General features: G+C 38.6%; 2 protein-coding genes across 2 annotated transcripts in view; one reads left to right on the top strand and one right to left on the bottom strand.

Annotated features, from left to right (window-relative positions):
- l(2)05287 (WD repeat-containing protein l(2)05287) overlaps positions 1-16,460 on the top strand; it is a 107,017-nt gene that overhangs the window by 39,929 nt on the left and 50,628 nt on the right. The gene's annotated exons all lie outside the window — the stretch shown is intronic.
- Positions 1,359-2,535, bottom strand: LOC137242516 (protein OPI10 homolog). The gene has a single exon (XM_067769795.1). It carries the CDS (start codon positions 2,533-2,535, stop codon positions 1,960-1,962), a length of 576 nt encoding a protein of 191 aa, XP_067625896.1. The 3' UTR covers positions 1,359-1,959.

The following is a 16,460-nucleotide window of genomic DNA, read 5'->3' as shown; positions in this document are numbered from 1 at the left end:
ATTTTGAATACGAATAATAACTATTACCACCCTTATATAGCTTTGGACTCCTACTTTCTTTATAAAATCTCCGCCTACACTCTTTTCATTTCTTCTGATTTTATTAACTAATTAGTACGTATTTAAACATCATATGACAAATACAAATTAATGACTTACATGCTCATTGTCGCTCCCTAATACAATGGTTTTTGTATTTGATTGTGACTATCCCACATCCCAGAATGTAAGTGAGCCATTTCGCGTTGACATAAAACAATTTTATTCCTCTAAAAATTAGGAAGTTAAATTAAAGGGTCAGCTTACTGATATTTCACAATATGAACGTCAATAACACTATCACCAATATACACAAATGAAGCTCACCTATCATGATTTTGTACCTCCATTTCCTTCTCCAATATTTGTAACGCTTTAGACTCCGGTTTTACGATGTATACGCTGCCGCCTCCAATGTCGAATTAGCAACATCTGCGCCTTCTAAGGCTGTGTTTACCCCGTCAGTTACAGCATCATTGCAATTGATTGTGCGTAGAAATACGATGGGATCTTTTAAACTATCTGAATTAAGCGCATCACAGGACTGACGATATTGCTCACTGAGCACAAATGACGCATAATAGTCTTCTTCTTAAAGTTTTAAAAGTGTTCATTATATCTCAATAAGTGATGATCCACATCATTGGGGTAATTGCGATTAATAAATTTTGTTTATTTGTCGGTTGGGTTGCTTCATGTACAATCGGGCCTGTGGCAACTTTGCTTATAATGTAATACCCGCCTTATGCTGCCACCATCAGGTGCTGGTGCGAAATAGTATTCTTTCACCATCTAAGCTTTCGAGTTTGGGTTCATTGATAGAATTTGCATCATTCCTATGCGAACAGAGTTGTGTGACCAAGATTCCATCGCCGTCTACTTTTTGCTTCGAAGTAGCACGCACTACTTTAGTAACTTCATTGTTAAAATGACCGATGCGTGGGCGGTTAAGAATATCTATAAACTTTGGATCCGATTGGCAATGCACTTCTCTTAATCCAAAAAAAAAAAAAAAACATTGAATACACTTCTCCTTAGCGCCACAGTGGACGCAAGAACGTTGTGTTGGCGTTGTATTCTTGCTCTTTACCACAGGCTGTAATTACTGGAAATCGCCACCAGGTTTCAACTGAATTCCACAGAAGGGGTGCTCATTTTTTGCGTATGCGTCTGACTGCGGCCTCGATTTTCTCAAAATATTGTCCATACACCATGGAGATCTCGTATCTGATTAGTCATTTGCATTTACGCCAGATTTGAACACTGGCTGGACGAGATGCCAATTCAATATAACGCTGTAACCCATAATCACCAGTGCCGATCCCGGCCAACACGTGCAAAGTTGCAACACCAATAAGACAAGCAGCTACACCTGTCGAAGCTGTAGCCACAGTGCCATCCGGTGGCAGAGCAGATATGATTTTACGCAAAAGAATACTTTTCCCTGTACCAGCAGAGCCCGTGAAGAATACACTCCTACCCGAAGGGCAGGTAATCAAAACAGTTATTTGTTCCTCACAAAGTCCTCGGAACCTAACGTTGATGTACTCTGATCCTGATAGTCTTTTTGCAGCTGGTTCTGCCTGATCATCGCCACCTTTATTTAATCGAAACGTCGTTTTTTAGCAGCCAGTGGCGGTGGCGTTTTCCCCGGACCACGTCCTAGCAGACCAATCTGCATCCTGGCCATTATTATATCCATTGTAGTTACTGGCGATGAAGCCGCCTAAACAACATCGCTATTCTGTATAAGATCACCGTATTAATCAGATAAATGCTCGATTTAAGAGGAAAACTCATCAGAAAGAATTTTTCTGGACTTAAAATCATCCTTCCATGTGCCCGATCACAATCGAAATGAACAAACCCGCGTACAAGAATTAGATTACTTCTTCTCTCGAAGTATGAACAAGATGCTAATTAACACTTCCAGAAATATGGATTATGAGCCATACGTCTTTGAAAGTTTGCATACCAATTTTGCAATGTCGATAGAGGCACTAGCGTTTCGTTGCTCAATGGTGGAATCTGTTGAGGAGTCACGGTGAAACTGGATGCGTAATTGAAAAAGTTTTCTAACATCTTTTGGCTAAATTGCAGATTTGCATTCGTATTTTGCACAGCTGGCGTCATCTCAGCAATCATAAGCTCTGGTTCGACTGAGATTGCAATTTGTGATGTATGTGAAATCTCTTGTGCACCAAAAATCATTCCATGCTCCGTCGCCTCTAGTTCATGTCTTTTCTTAAGTTGTGAGATTTTAAAGCTTGCACTGGATATGTGACCCAAGTACTGCCATGTTGGAGCCGAATTATCATCAGGCCAACTAAAGTATACAGCGGCTGCTGTTCCTTCGGGCAGGGCTGTTACACCAGTTAAAAACACAACTATATAGTTAACATGATCTATATCTGGAACATTTATGACAACTTTATTCTCACCCACGGGTGTAAAATCTGTCTGCGGCAAACGCCCTGAAATAATCAATCCAAACATATTCAGCTACTCTACACCTTAAAAAGGCAATGAATAATTAAAAAATTTGCTCAACGAAGCGCTCTAGAACAATTGGCAACTACGTGACGATTTTAATTTCCGTAGCAACCAAGTTGAACTGGCCCAACGATTGTCAAAACTTATAATGTGGGTTGCAATTGCGAATTTGATTTTGGCACCAGTTATTTTCATATGGCAGTGCTTATATTTCTTATTTTCATATGCGAATGTATTGAGAAAAGAGCCAGGAATGTTAGGAATGCGGATATGGTCTAATTACCAGTTATATTTACATTTTAATGAACGCGAACATGGATTGGACGCACGGCTGAACCGCGCTTATGATTACGCAGACAGGTACCTAGGGTCAGTTTCACCTCCTTTAACGGCAGTAGTAGCAAGAAATATATTATTTATATCTGGTGGAATTCTGGTGCTAATCCTGGCCCTGGGCATATACGATGAATATGTTTTTCAAGTGGAACACGTTTTAACAATAATGCCCTTTATACTAATGTTTGTATTTCGGCCGCAAGCATTGAAGTTGGTAAAATTTTTCAAAAGTTTTACAATGACTGTGAAGGGTGTCGGAAATGTGTGCTCATTTGCACAAATGGACGTTCGAAAATACGGAAATCCGGATTGGCAAATACCAAAGCCTTCCTTAAAACAAAAGGTAAATCTAGATGACCATGGCTTAGCTGCCAAAAATGAACACGATAATGGAAAAATTGAGCCTTCTTTAATTCGTTTTACCTTAACCAACCCCGAATGGAAAGTGCCACCAGAAGCTGCAAATGTTTTAAATGAAATACGTGAACATGCTGCTGAAGACCTGAAAATTAAAATAAAAGTAATTATTAATGGAAAATAAAATAAAATAAAAAATTGATTTTATTTTTGTAATAATGAATAGAAGCAAATATTAGAATTGTACTTACCCTTACATATTCTGCATCCAATATTCCGCAAACGATTGTACTACGGCCACGCGCCGTAGTAAAAGGAATGAAGCAACGGAAAAAAATCTTTCGATTAGTCCCGTTTGTTTCAGTTCAGAGGAATTTACATTCTATACACGGGTGTGTATGAATGTGCGCAATTTTTTTTTGTCTTGGCTGCCGGTAAATATCTACCAGTACGCGGACTTTTTAAGAGGAAAATGTTGGTAGACAAAAAAAAAAATGAAAATAGTAGTAGTTGGTAGTTTTTTACCAAGAAAACAACAGCTACAGTTCAGATGTGTACAAACAATTAGTAAGGTATTGTAGAACAAATATCGCACATTTCCAAGGAAATGACACCTTTAAAACACGTAAACAAGACAAAATTACATGCACATTTGTATATACCTATGTACATAGCTTATGCCTATACGATACTCACTTTTTTCCTGTATCGTGAGTGTGAAATACTGACAAACATGCACCAAAACGTCTAACCACAACAACAATTTTCCAAGGTACCAAAATTACTGCCGAAAAATAACCGATTTCAGCATGTTATCGTTTACGTAAAACTTCCTATTGTCGTTCAAATTATTCAAAAAAAAAAAACTGAGAAAAATAGCGCAGGAAATATTCGCGTACTCAGTCATTATATTTCTCTACTCAAAAATTCATTTCCTGTTTAAGTTCTTTTTTTCAAATTTACTGATTTGGTCAGTATCGCCTCCTAATGTTAGTTAGGTGGGCTCTGCAATTCAATACTTTAAAATTATCGCAGTATGCGTTTTCAGTGCGAAAATACTGAAATATTGGTAGAATCTAAGTGTTGGTAGCAGAAGTAGTAAAAAAATAAAAATGGGTCAAAAGGTAGGTCAAACTACCAATGCGGTAAAGTACGTGCACTGACTGCCCATATACTTATACCAACGTATGTACATATATATGCCGAGTTTTAAATGTACATTATATTAGGGATGCATAAAATGATACATACGGGTACCGAAGAACCCGTTTCCGGAAAATCGGTTCCGGAGCCAAGTACCCTTCGGGAACCGTGCCTTTTGCTAAAGGCCATCAATAAAACAGGACTACAAGCGTACTTGGGGAAAAGTTGAAGAGATAAGTGAAGGGCAATACAAAACAAAAATTATTCATTCTGCAAATTCTTCTCTTCGTCCAAAACGAAGATTTTTATTTTTTTATTTTTTCGTTACATAGCATACAATTTGCTGTCCAAACATATTTTTTGTGGCGGGCAGGGAAGTTGTTGATTTTTAGCATCAACAACACAGATAACAGCGACTCAAAAGAACCCACGCTACACACTTTCTACCCGGTTCGGTACCAGAATGTGCGAACTGAAAAATCGTAAATGCTCATTTTTCCGCAGCACTAGTGTGCCCGTGGCTAACTAAAACGCTAGCGGGTGACACAAAATAAACGAAATAAGGCACTAAAGACCCAGGCACATAACGTGCGTTGAAAGAGGCCATGCACATGATGTGCGCCAAATACGAATATTTTATACTGCTACAGATGGTTGCCCCCTACGCACGCGAAAATTTCCCAAATCTCAACAATACAATTAGGGACCACTCGCCCCTGCACTTTGACAATGACCCGACCCATTGAAACCTATTTCACTCCTTTCAGGAAAATGGGTCGTTTTGCCGCTTTAAAACGAAATGCTGCCACGAACGCAGCGCGTTATTCGTCGGAATGCCGAGTGTGTCTTGAGCGACACCCTATCCGCTTGTGCCCATCCTTTAGGGCGAAAAGGCCAGAAGAGCGCCTCTACGTAACCATTCGCGAAAGCTACTGTGGAAATTGTCTGGCGCCTGATCACCGCTCTAACGCATGCCCAAGCCAAGGGCGATGCAAACGGTGCGGCGAGAAGCACCACACGATGCTGCACATCGCCTCGATCGACGAAGAGGAGCAGCTATTACAAGAAGCCCGCTCCAAGCCATGGAGCGTCCAAGTGGAAGAGGAGCTAGATTCACCCCGAGAGCGGATAGACGACTCAATCTCGTTATATGCGTCGGACGCTGGAACGGAGACTGGACCTCTTCGTCCACTCCGAAACCGAGATGCCAGCCGAACCGGAGCGGAGACGCGGTCTCTTCGCCCGACCATAACGCCTACAGCCAAATCATTTCGACCACTTCTGCAGCACGAGAGGAAGCGGCTCCAACAAGGGACAGCGACAGCCCAGCGCCGTACATATAACGGCCGAGCGGAGACCCGGTCTCTTCGCCGGCAACCCAGGAACCCCCAACGGAGACGACATTCGCGCGACCGCAGAGCGGAGACACGGCCTCTTCGCCTACACCAACGACATCAGCCACAAGATCGCAGCCACGGAGGCAACACGCTGCAGCTCACCACCGTGTCCACCTTCCGGTCAGGGCTCGTAGCCCAGCATCCAGCGGCCACCGCCACCATGATACCAACGGTAGCGATCACACCCACCGCGGTCGTGAAGATAGAAGCTGGGGGGCAGCTACACCTCGTCCGGGCCTTAATTGACGGATGCTCCCCCACCACCGTGATAGCATATGAGCTAGCCCAGGAGCTCCAACTCCCTGCCAGCAACATTGGCGGGCAAGCAGGATGCCTACTACGCATACGAGGAAGACACGGCCAAAATAAACGAATTGCAACCCATGCGGCGGTCGTGTCCAATTTTCGGCGAATGGCCCCCACGACCAGCGTCGACAGCGCCATCGCATCCCCGTACGCACATCTCCGTCTGGCGGATCCACAGTTTTATTCATCCGCCCCGATCCGCCTCGTACTAGGGACAGACGTATATGCCGAAATAATGCTACCAGGGATTCTGCCCACCACGTTTGGCCCTTTGCTGGCTCAGAGTACCATCTTCGGTTGGGTACTCTCGGGCACAACCAAGGCCTAACATGAAAATGTTCGGTAACGACCGATATCCATGAATTTTTACACTTTTTTGTTTTTATTGAATTTCTGCTGTACACAGTCGCAAGAGGTGTGCATTGTGATTTCGTACAAGTGAAAAATCTTTCTATCCCTCCATTGCCATACCTACGTGTCAAATCATAGCTGACAGGGAGAACGGCTGTCGCGAAGGGTCAGAGAATGGAAGAAAGGTTTCTCTTTCTTGTGTTCGCCGTTATTAAATTGAAGTGCCATGAATTGCACATTTGTTTCAAATCAGCTTTTCCGTTAAATTTATATACAGAAAATCAGACTACATATTAATACTCACTCGCTGTTCACTATTGTGAACGTTTTATCGAAAATCCGCCACTTGTATGAATTCACAATGGAGGTGTGCGTTTTAAAGGCTTGTATCATTACAATAAGTTATTTTTTATTGAATTTTCTTCATACAAAATTCACAAGCATAGAATTTCCAATGAATTTGTAATAAACGGCAAGAAATATGAACACGTATATCTTCTTACTTCTTTTCGCAATCCCTAGCCCTAGGCAAACCTGGCTCACGCCTTACACCATAACGGGAAAATTGGTGAATGACCGAGGCAGCAGCAACCAAGCTCCCACACTGCGCAAACCATTTTGCGTGCCGCCAAGCCGGCGGACTGCCGGCATTATGTTAAGTTAGATATAATTAATTATAAGTTTTTATTTTTTTTCCCTCTTCTTCACGGTCGGTGATCCTTGGTGGACTGTGATGTTGCGTACCGCAAGGGGGGCGGCATGTTTAGGCCCAATGCCTAACTTGTATCTGATTGACGGCGCCCCTCCCTAACGTTTTAATAATATTTCCAGCCACCCACACTCACGCCGCATTCGTGTGCATGCATGCACATGCATGCGTTTCAGACGCATGCACGTGTGTGTGTGGGTTGTCAGCACCCATGCACGTATATGTGGGGGTTGTTGTGTGTGTGGCTTTTTTCCCCTCCTTAATACCAGAGGACTTTTTCGCGGCTTAGCGGTTGTCCTCAACGGGATAACCGGCCTCTTTTTCGATCGACCGCCAACCAGCACACATCGCAAGGATCACCATCGTCACTTAAAGCGCCAAGGTAATATTGTATCAACACTATATATATTCCCATCACTCTAAATTAAAGTATTATTTTATAACGAGGAATTCCTCTTGTGTTTTTATTTATTTCTTTTGAGCGAATCATCCATTCCAAGATCGACCCGTGTGCGCCTACCCACTGCCGGTTCCAGACGCACCCAGGCCGAACAAATACTGCTGGCCTTTTTGCGATACATTTCAAAAAATTTTTAGCAATGCCAAGTTTAATGTGGAGCAACGGCAATAAAATTTTCAATTCGGGGACAAGAGTATCGTGTAGCCTATTGTCTTTAGGCCATCTCCGTCCAATGCGACTATTCCAGTTATGCTGTTGTACTGGTTTCCTCCTCTAATACCTTCTCCGTATCGTGAATCCCAATCGCGAAAAAAACACGGATATTTTGGACGGCCAGATGCTGTTAAGCCTGTAATCAATGAAACTATTTTGAGGTCGCAGCAAATGCACCCCTGGTTTTCGTTATATTTGACTACTTCCAGAATGTGTTTCAAATTATCGAAATTTTCACTACGTCAGTGCTATACTTAATTGGAACAGAAGGCATTCTATTCGTCTTGTGCAAAAGCACAACTTTTAAGCTGATTAGTGAACTATCGATGAATAAACGCCAATCATCTTTTTTTATAGGTTAACCCTATCGTCTTCATTAACTTTTCGATATCGTTGCAATAAGCGAAGTTTTTTGCATCATTCAAATAGAAGAACTTTTCTAACTCTTTTTGGCGTTTTCGATATGCTGTTACTTGCTTATGCTGTACCTTTCGCCAGCAAATTATTTCCTTTCAAAAATGAAGCCAGTTCTTCTGATTTCTTCTGAGTCAAACACAAAATTGCAACAATTGCATTCAATTGGTTTTGTGTGACTAGGATTGATGTTTTATAGGATGTACATTCACCAGGGTCGTATTCTGAGAAAAAATGCAGGGATATAACAGTGGCGGTTGTAGTACTGATATCTGTTTGAAGATCAATACTTCGGTATGTTGGTACTGGAACGAATTCTGAGTGCGGTAATGGTAATTGGACACTTGGCATTGGTACATAAGTTTTATTCTTTACTTTCCTTCTATTCAAAGTTTTATAGTAGTTGATACCAGAGCTGGGGAACTTCGATTGGAATTGGAAATCATTATGATTAGAAAAATAAATAATCTAATCATTAGTTTTTTTGATTGTTTAACATTTTATATTACTAATTGATTAGATTAGAACTAATAAAAAATCTAATGGCGATTAGCGAAGATTAGCATATCTAATCATAACTAATCAAAACTAATCAAAAAAAAATTCGATTAGATTTCTCGATTAGTTTTGATTAGATTTGATTAGATCAACTATTTTGAAATATTTCTGTTCTTTTTTTCGTTTAATTCATAAAGTATCAAACTTAAAAGAACTTTTATTCAAAATTTCAATGTAAACATAAATCTTATTAAACAAGTAAGTACGGGTTTGTCTTCGGCTCATAGCCCTGGTCATTTCGGTACACTTATTGGTGGGTCTATCTCCACTTTTTCTCATACTAGTTGTAGTATAAAAATTAAAGGCACGTTCTGAAAAAAAAAAAACATGAGATTCTCGACGCTTTAAATGTATGCTGATTTATATTACATACATATGTTTATATTCGACTTCATTACTACCAACTTTTCAAAAGAAAATTCAGACAATGAATTCCGTCTTGGAGTATTGACTATTCCAGCAAATAAAACAGCCTTTCGACGGGCGCTGATGACGTAAGCGGGGTATTGAACGCTAGACACGGTTCCTTCAGTGCACCATATTTATTCCAAATTTCAGGACAAAAAAAGAAACGAGAGTATATACAAAAAATAATAAATTTTTTTTTACAAAAATATATGAAAATAGTTGATCTAATCAAATATATTCAAAACTAATCGAGAAATCTAATCAAATTTTTTTGATTAGTTTTGATTAGATATGCTAATCGTCACTAATCGCGATTAGATATTTGATTAGTCATAATCTAATCAATAAGTAATCGATTAGTATAGGCAACTAATCGTAATTAATGAATTATTCTGCAAAATAAAAGTTTCTAATCCGATTACTAATCATTAGGATTACTAATCATTATTCCCCAGCTATGGTTGATACATCCATAGCAATTTTCTTGTTGATGCGGGCTGTTGTCTAACCACATCATTGGTATACCAAAAGGCATGGCCTTCTTCTTTTCACTTTTCCATTACATAAGACTGGAGTAGCAATTAAAGCAAACTTTTTTAGGGGCATAGTTTACGTCAGTGATAAACTCTTGCGAGAAATATTGTTTATAGGCTTCCAAAAAACAATCACGTGCATTGCCACATTTTTCATCGCTTGCTATGAAACGTACACAAACATTACAAAAATAGTCCATTTTACATTTTGGTTCCGACATTTTTAATACAATATATATTATACAATTATATGTTTGTATGTTTAATAGTGTGTTCAGTTTTACTTAAGATTTTTTTTTCTTAAGAATTATTGAGCTTAACACCGATAAATGATAATTGTTATTCAATTATTATTTTTGGTTTTATTGGGAAAAACTGAAAAGAAGGAAACATTTACTGGCATATTGCGATGGTACCATTTCGAAAACCGCCACGTCATCGTCGTCAGGCAATTTCGAAATGTTATCAAAGGTTTCACCGAGATTCGAACTGCGAATCACACGGTGAAACTGCAGTTGCCTTAACCACTAGGATATCCTGCTTGTATTTGTCTCCTTACCTAATTCAGTTTGTTATTTCTACACTAACAACACAACTGTGATATTCTCTCTCTATTACTTTGTGTGTATGTAGATATGTTTTTGTAAAGTTTCTTTTTCGATGCGAATGAGAAGCTTTGTAAACTCGGGCTCAGTTTTACATATTTATGTTTGTTTGTTTAATGGTGTGTTCAATTTATACTTATTATTTAAGAATTCATGAGCTTAACGCCGGCTTATAATAATTGAATATTCAATTATTATGTTTTTTCTAAGAGAAACTTGAATATTCAGTTATTATAAGCCGGTTTAAGCTCATGAATTCTTAAATAATAATTATATATTTAGACTTAAAATAAAATTTAAGACTAACAAAAGAGAGCACTAGCTGCTATGGCTATCAGCTCACATGTTTGTAGAAGTACATTTGGCTTTGATATACATAAATATACATAAATATGAAAAGGCACATCCAGTTTCTGAATCTATGCGTCATACTGAGTAATATTGCCTATGGCACCATAGGTCTGAAATGAATTTAGAGCCTCCCTAATTTGTTAGAAAATTTAATATCAAAATTTTCTCACTTGATTAGGGAGGCTCGAAATTCATTTCAGACCTATGGTCCCATGGACACTAGATAGATCCAGAAACTGGATGTGCACCTGAAGTTTTTTTCCCCATACAATTTGACCCGCCCTAATAAATATGTATGAGGCATTGCCGAGAATAACTTTTTAGATGACGAAATTTACCAAACAAGAAAGTCTTGAGTTAACTGTTTATATTTTTTGTTGTTCAAAATTTACATTACAATACTAACTATAAGCCAGTTAGAATGCCTTATACATTTGGGTAATTTGTTGGTTAAAGCAAGTAAAAAAAATTTATCAAAAGATATCTAAGATATTTTTTTAAATTTTTACGACTACGCTTCATATGAATTTACTTAAAACTATTGTTTATTTATTTTACTAAGCATAATTATCTTTAAATATGTTTTAAATTATATTAAGTACAGAAAAAGGTTAAGCACGTGCTATGGAAACTTATTCAGCCCGATTCTAAATATTCCCCCGGAATTTTGTTCTCGCAGAAGAAGAAGAAGACGGCGGGATAACAAATCCGCCGGAGTTGCCTGCTTCCATTCAGCAAAGCAATTTTCTGGCGACCAAGTCGAGTTGAATTCGTCTTTCGTCATATGCCAAAATCTATTTAAGCCTTCTTAAAAAATACTTGCGCAATTTCTGGATGGCTGCATCAAATATACCAAGTGCTCTTCCGTGGCTTATGTATACTTTTCGACTTAAAATAAAGAATATTGTGGTTGAATGTACATATTTTAGCACAAATTTGTACAAATAAGTGTTCTTTCTTAAAAGAACCAATTTCCTTTAACTACTTTGATGCATTCCTTTTAATTTAACAAGTGAAAAAACTCCCAAGAAATGGCAGAGAAATCTCCCTCTCACTCACATTCATAATACCTACTTTTCTCCCATAACCGTTTTCCGCTTTTTCGAATATTGTTCAGAAAAGGAGGAAAGGGAGAAGTGAAAAAACTCACAAGAAATTTTTATTTAGAATACGAGGAATGGGAAAATTTTTGTTTAGAATTGGGCTGATTATATAGTATTTTTATTTTTCCTCATATTAAAGTAAAGAAAAAAAAACAGTCAAAATAACGAAACTCAATTATGCATATTAAACGCAATTATTGCATTTGTAATCACCTTTTCGAGTTGAAACAGTAATTTAAGTTTAAAAGTCCGAAATAAAATGTATGTATTTATTTTGTGTTGGGATGGTATCTCTCATCACTTGATTAAATTTTGTGAAAGCAAGCAGAAGATCTTTTTTTGGATTTAAAGAAAATGGTAGGAGCAGTGCTTAATCAGTCCTCAATCGCAGCAACTTCCGCTTGGAATACACTGAAGTGAGCAGCCAACTTAAACTTGCGGCCCTTGACAAAAGACCCTCCCACCAGCCTTTCCGTCCCACTTCGACCCATCCGTGAACAAGTTAACCGGTCCCCTGCCTGGTGTTCTTCTGAGAGCGCCACTGATACTAATCAGCGCCGTCTGTTGCACTGACACTAACATTTTGGAGGTGCTAACCGTGTCCAGTGCTTTCCACCAGACCAGCACCCCATAGAGTAGAAACTGTTTCACCACCATCTCATAAACCCAGTGTACTACTCCTGGCGAGAGTCCCCATCTCTTTCCGATAGCCCCCCTGCAGCAGTACAAGGCAATCGCGGCCTTCCTCGCCCTATCTCCCACTCCGCTGCGACAATTAGAAGTTTGCTAATAAATTCAACCAGAGCCGCCTCGACTCCTAAACTCAGCAGAGCTCTTTCGATTGCTCCGTTAAGACATTGTTAAAAGCCTCCTCGATGTCTAGAAAGGCACCCAGAGCAAACTCTTTGTGTGGAATAGAGTCGTTTCCGTCGATCTGCCCTTGCAGTAAGCATGCTGTGAAGCCGACAGTAACCCCCGAGGAATCCTTTCCCGTAGGTACAGGTCAATCAACCGCTCAGACGTCTTAAGAAGAAACGACGAGAGACTGATTGGCCTGAAATCCTTAGGTGATACATGAGAGCTTCTGCCGGCCTTCGAAAACGGAGAACGGAGGCATGATGAAGAATATAATTGATGCAGATTGGAGCAGACTTATTTTTTCTGTAGGCAAGAGTTGTTAGGCAGAGCCCAGTTTATTCGCAGTTGGCGATGCCTTCTTTAATGACAAAATTTATACTTTAAAAAAAAAACAGGGTTCAATGCTATTGGTCTAAAATTACTGAAATCTTCTAAATCCTTGTCCCTTTTTGAGATTGGAACAATTTTGATGTTACGCCGCCTCTCAGGAATTTGATTATTTAAAAAGGCATTATTTAAAACTGAACGTATGTTATTAAGGGAAAGCTCAGGAAGAGCTTTAAGCATGTTATATGTGATTTTGTCGACACCACCAGGTGAATTGTTGCTCTTGTTTTTAATAGTGTCACGTAGTTCTTTAAAGGTCATCTCAAGATCATTGTTATTGTCTATTTGGCGATTAATGCTCCATTGTGCCTCATTGGTAGGTACTTCGTTTTTAATATATTCCAGAAACTTTTGATCATTGTCATTCGACCACATATGTACCACGTCCACTTTGTTTGAAGTCACGCTTTGGCAAACTTCCACGCTTGTTTAATGCCCTTGCTCTGGCGTTAAAGTCACAAGACATTGTTGCAGTTTTCCAGGAAAGAAATAATACGCTCTATTTCATTGTTGAAGCTACGCACAGGTTAGTTCGTTGGGAAATATGTGACACAAATAGTTAGGTTAGGACGGATATTTGTTATGCGGGTGATTAATACATCAAAGTTGGAAAAAGGAAACTTTTTGAAATTAAATATTTTTTTTAATGCAATGGCTACACCACCCTCGCGGTTTTTTTCTACAATGTTGAAGTTAATGATGTTTCTATATAAAAATTATAATTAACTATTTAGATAAAGCTCTATATAATTGCAATTGGATTTTAAAGATTGACAATTGAATTAAAGCACCTGCATACTGATGCTAAAGAGGGTTGAGGTCTGTTCTCGTTAATAAGCCTGGCGTCATCTTCTACTGGCGTCATCTCATATTGTTGTTTAATTGCACTAATACCGTCTCGAATGGACCCTATTTGGGAATTGGAAATGTTCTTAGAGGAAAAGTTGAACAGTTCAGATACAATTTTTTTCTAATTGTGGAACTTAAATTTTAAGATATGCTGTGGAATCCAGCACAGAAGTGGTCTGATGACTTTTTTTAACATATGAGGGGGTGTTGTTTGGGACAAAACGAGCATTATCCCTAATTGCTTTTTTGGCAACATTATTGTACCTTAACGTACGGATTTTGCTGTTAACTTCTTTAACTCTGTCTCTGCTTTTTTCGGATTCCCTAGGGAGAGCAGGGAACTCGTCATCGTCGCACTGCAAAATATTAAATCGACTATCGTTATTTAAATAAGTGTCCAAGACGTCTCTTCTGGAGATTTTGCAGACTACCTTGACGAAGTTAATTTCTTTTTCCCCGATTCGACAATGGTTTCTGGCCTCTGTCGAATGATCAGCATCACCACAAAGAAGACAGCATTGACAACATTGAGAGTCGTTACAATCTTGTCTGTAACATTATAGACAGTATTTTTTGGATTTACAAGAAAATAACTTTTAAATTTTTAATTTGTTTATGCAAAGCCAAACCATTCTTGATTCTTTAATTTTTTAGTTGATCACACGAAGAAGTATAAACTAAAACGAAATACATAGATGCCTTTAAAATTTGCTGGAAAATTGAAGCGTTGTCATGACCATTGGTTTTGCTATAAATAGCCATATTGGCTTTGTTATGTTCCGCCATTTTGTTTGACACGCTTGCATTTTCTTGAGAAAATGGACTTAAACAAGCACCTAGCGTGTCACCATATGCATCAATATTCATATTAAGGTTTTCACCAGAATCATTAAAATCGTCACTTTTTTTTTAGAAAAGTCCCGTGTTGAAATTAAAATTCTCACTTTTGAGTGCATTCATTAATTTCGCCTCATTTTCACGTTTCATCAATTGATGCCTCGTTGGCCGTTGGTGTCGTCGAACCAGGAGTCGAGGACGCCATAGCAGCCTTGTTTTTGTTTAGCCGCTGCAGGCAGGCTAAAAAATAAAGCGCACTACTTATATGAAAAAAGAACTATTAAACACTCAGGATCAGCAAAATAACTACACAGATTATAAGAAATTTGGTAAAAATTGCAGCTGTTGTTGATGTTAATATGGGAGCACAAAAACTATCTAAAGCCACTAAAAGAAGCTTAGAAAAATGGCACCTCTGGTATATGAAAATGTACAAATATTTCAGACCAGATTGCTGTACAGAGAAAATCACAAATGAAAGCAAGACACGTCCATGGTAGAAAAAAGAAGGTAGTTTCACTCAAAATTTTTGGACGTATTTGGGGATTTTTGAAGTTTCATAATGTTTGTTGTTTTGCCAGAAACGTTGCCATACCGTTACTGGTTAAGGCGAAATCGTGGTTTTTCGATATGGAAACTTCTTTTTGGATGAAAACGCAATGGTCATCTGAGACAATAATAATATGCCTTAGCACGATTTATGTGCATATATATATTGATTGAGAATACAGTAAAATATGCAATTTTATTGAAAAATAGTGGATAATGACTCATATCTTTATGGCAGCTTGACCCCTATACAGAAAAAAATACACGAAAAATCCTGTTGTTCTAGCATGGCCCTATTACCATGCCCCTACAGTGGATATTTCTCAAGGCATGTTGAGAAAAAGTGTACTTCCAAAGTCTGCACGTCTATGTCAATGCTATGCTAAAAGGGCACAGAATGTGTATAGGCGGGGCTGCCCCAAAGGTGATCCCGGGTACAACGGGCAGAAACACTCTCCTAACTAGTGGCTAACCTGCAGGGCTACAGGGTAATGTTCTCCCTAAAAAATGGTTTAACAATTCCCTCCTAAAGCGCAACGCTTGAATTATACAATAAATAAAAAAATAAAAAATGTGGACTTGTAGCCGATTTATCAAGCAATTGCGGTGTGGGTTTATAAGGACCTCCTTTGAGCAAGCAATTGACAAACGTGTATGTTTTGTCAAAATGTTCTGAGCAAACGTACGGACACTTAAGACGGCTATATTCACTTGCTTTGCATACTTCGATCCATGTTTCTTCCGCCAAAACAATTTTCAGGAGCTCGAAAAACTTATTAAAAACCTTCTTTTCTAGACTGATATTTCGTATTAAAATATTTCTAAGGCATGGGGCTCATTTTTTTTTTTCTTCTTTTTTATTTAAAATAACTATGAAAGAAATTTAGTCGTATTCGTTATTATGAAATCCATCAAAATTAGAAAAATTCGTAACATTTTTCAATCTGGTAGCTTGTTTTTGGTGTAATTGTCATTGTCCCCGCAAAAGTCAAGTGGCTAACGTCACACTAAATGGAACTACCTCCGATTTTTGTATCATGGACACGTCCACACATGCTGAAATTTGCCGCGAGAAAATGAAGAAACTTAAAAGATATAACAAAAATTGTCTTATTTATAATTTAAACTGTGGAAATTCAATGTCAGAATTAAACAGTAAAGGCTTGGTTTCCTCCAAAAGTGGTGCCATTATGTTACGACCGCT

This window comes from Eurosta solidaginis, chromosome 2, assembly GCF_040869045.1.
Source record: "Eurosta solidaginis isolate ZX-2024a chromosome 2, ASM4086904v1, whole genome shotgun sequence".
Taxonomy (NCBI): Eukaryota; Metazoa; Arthropoda; class Insecta; order Diptera; family Tephritidae; genus Eurosta; species Eurosta solidaginis.
This window is presented reverse-complemented; position numbering and strand designations above follow the sequence as displayed.

Excerpts from the sequence above, each read along its gene's own strand:
- LOC137242516 (XM_067769795.1), bottom strand. The coding sequence starts at position 2,535 with ATGTTTGGATTGATTATTTCAGGGCGTTTGCCGCAGACAGATTTTACA.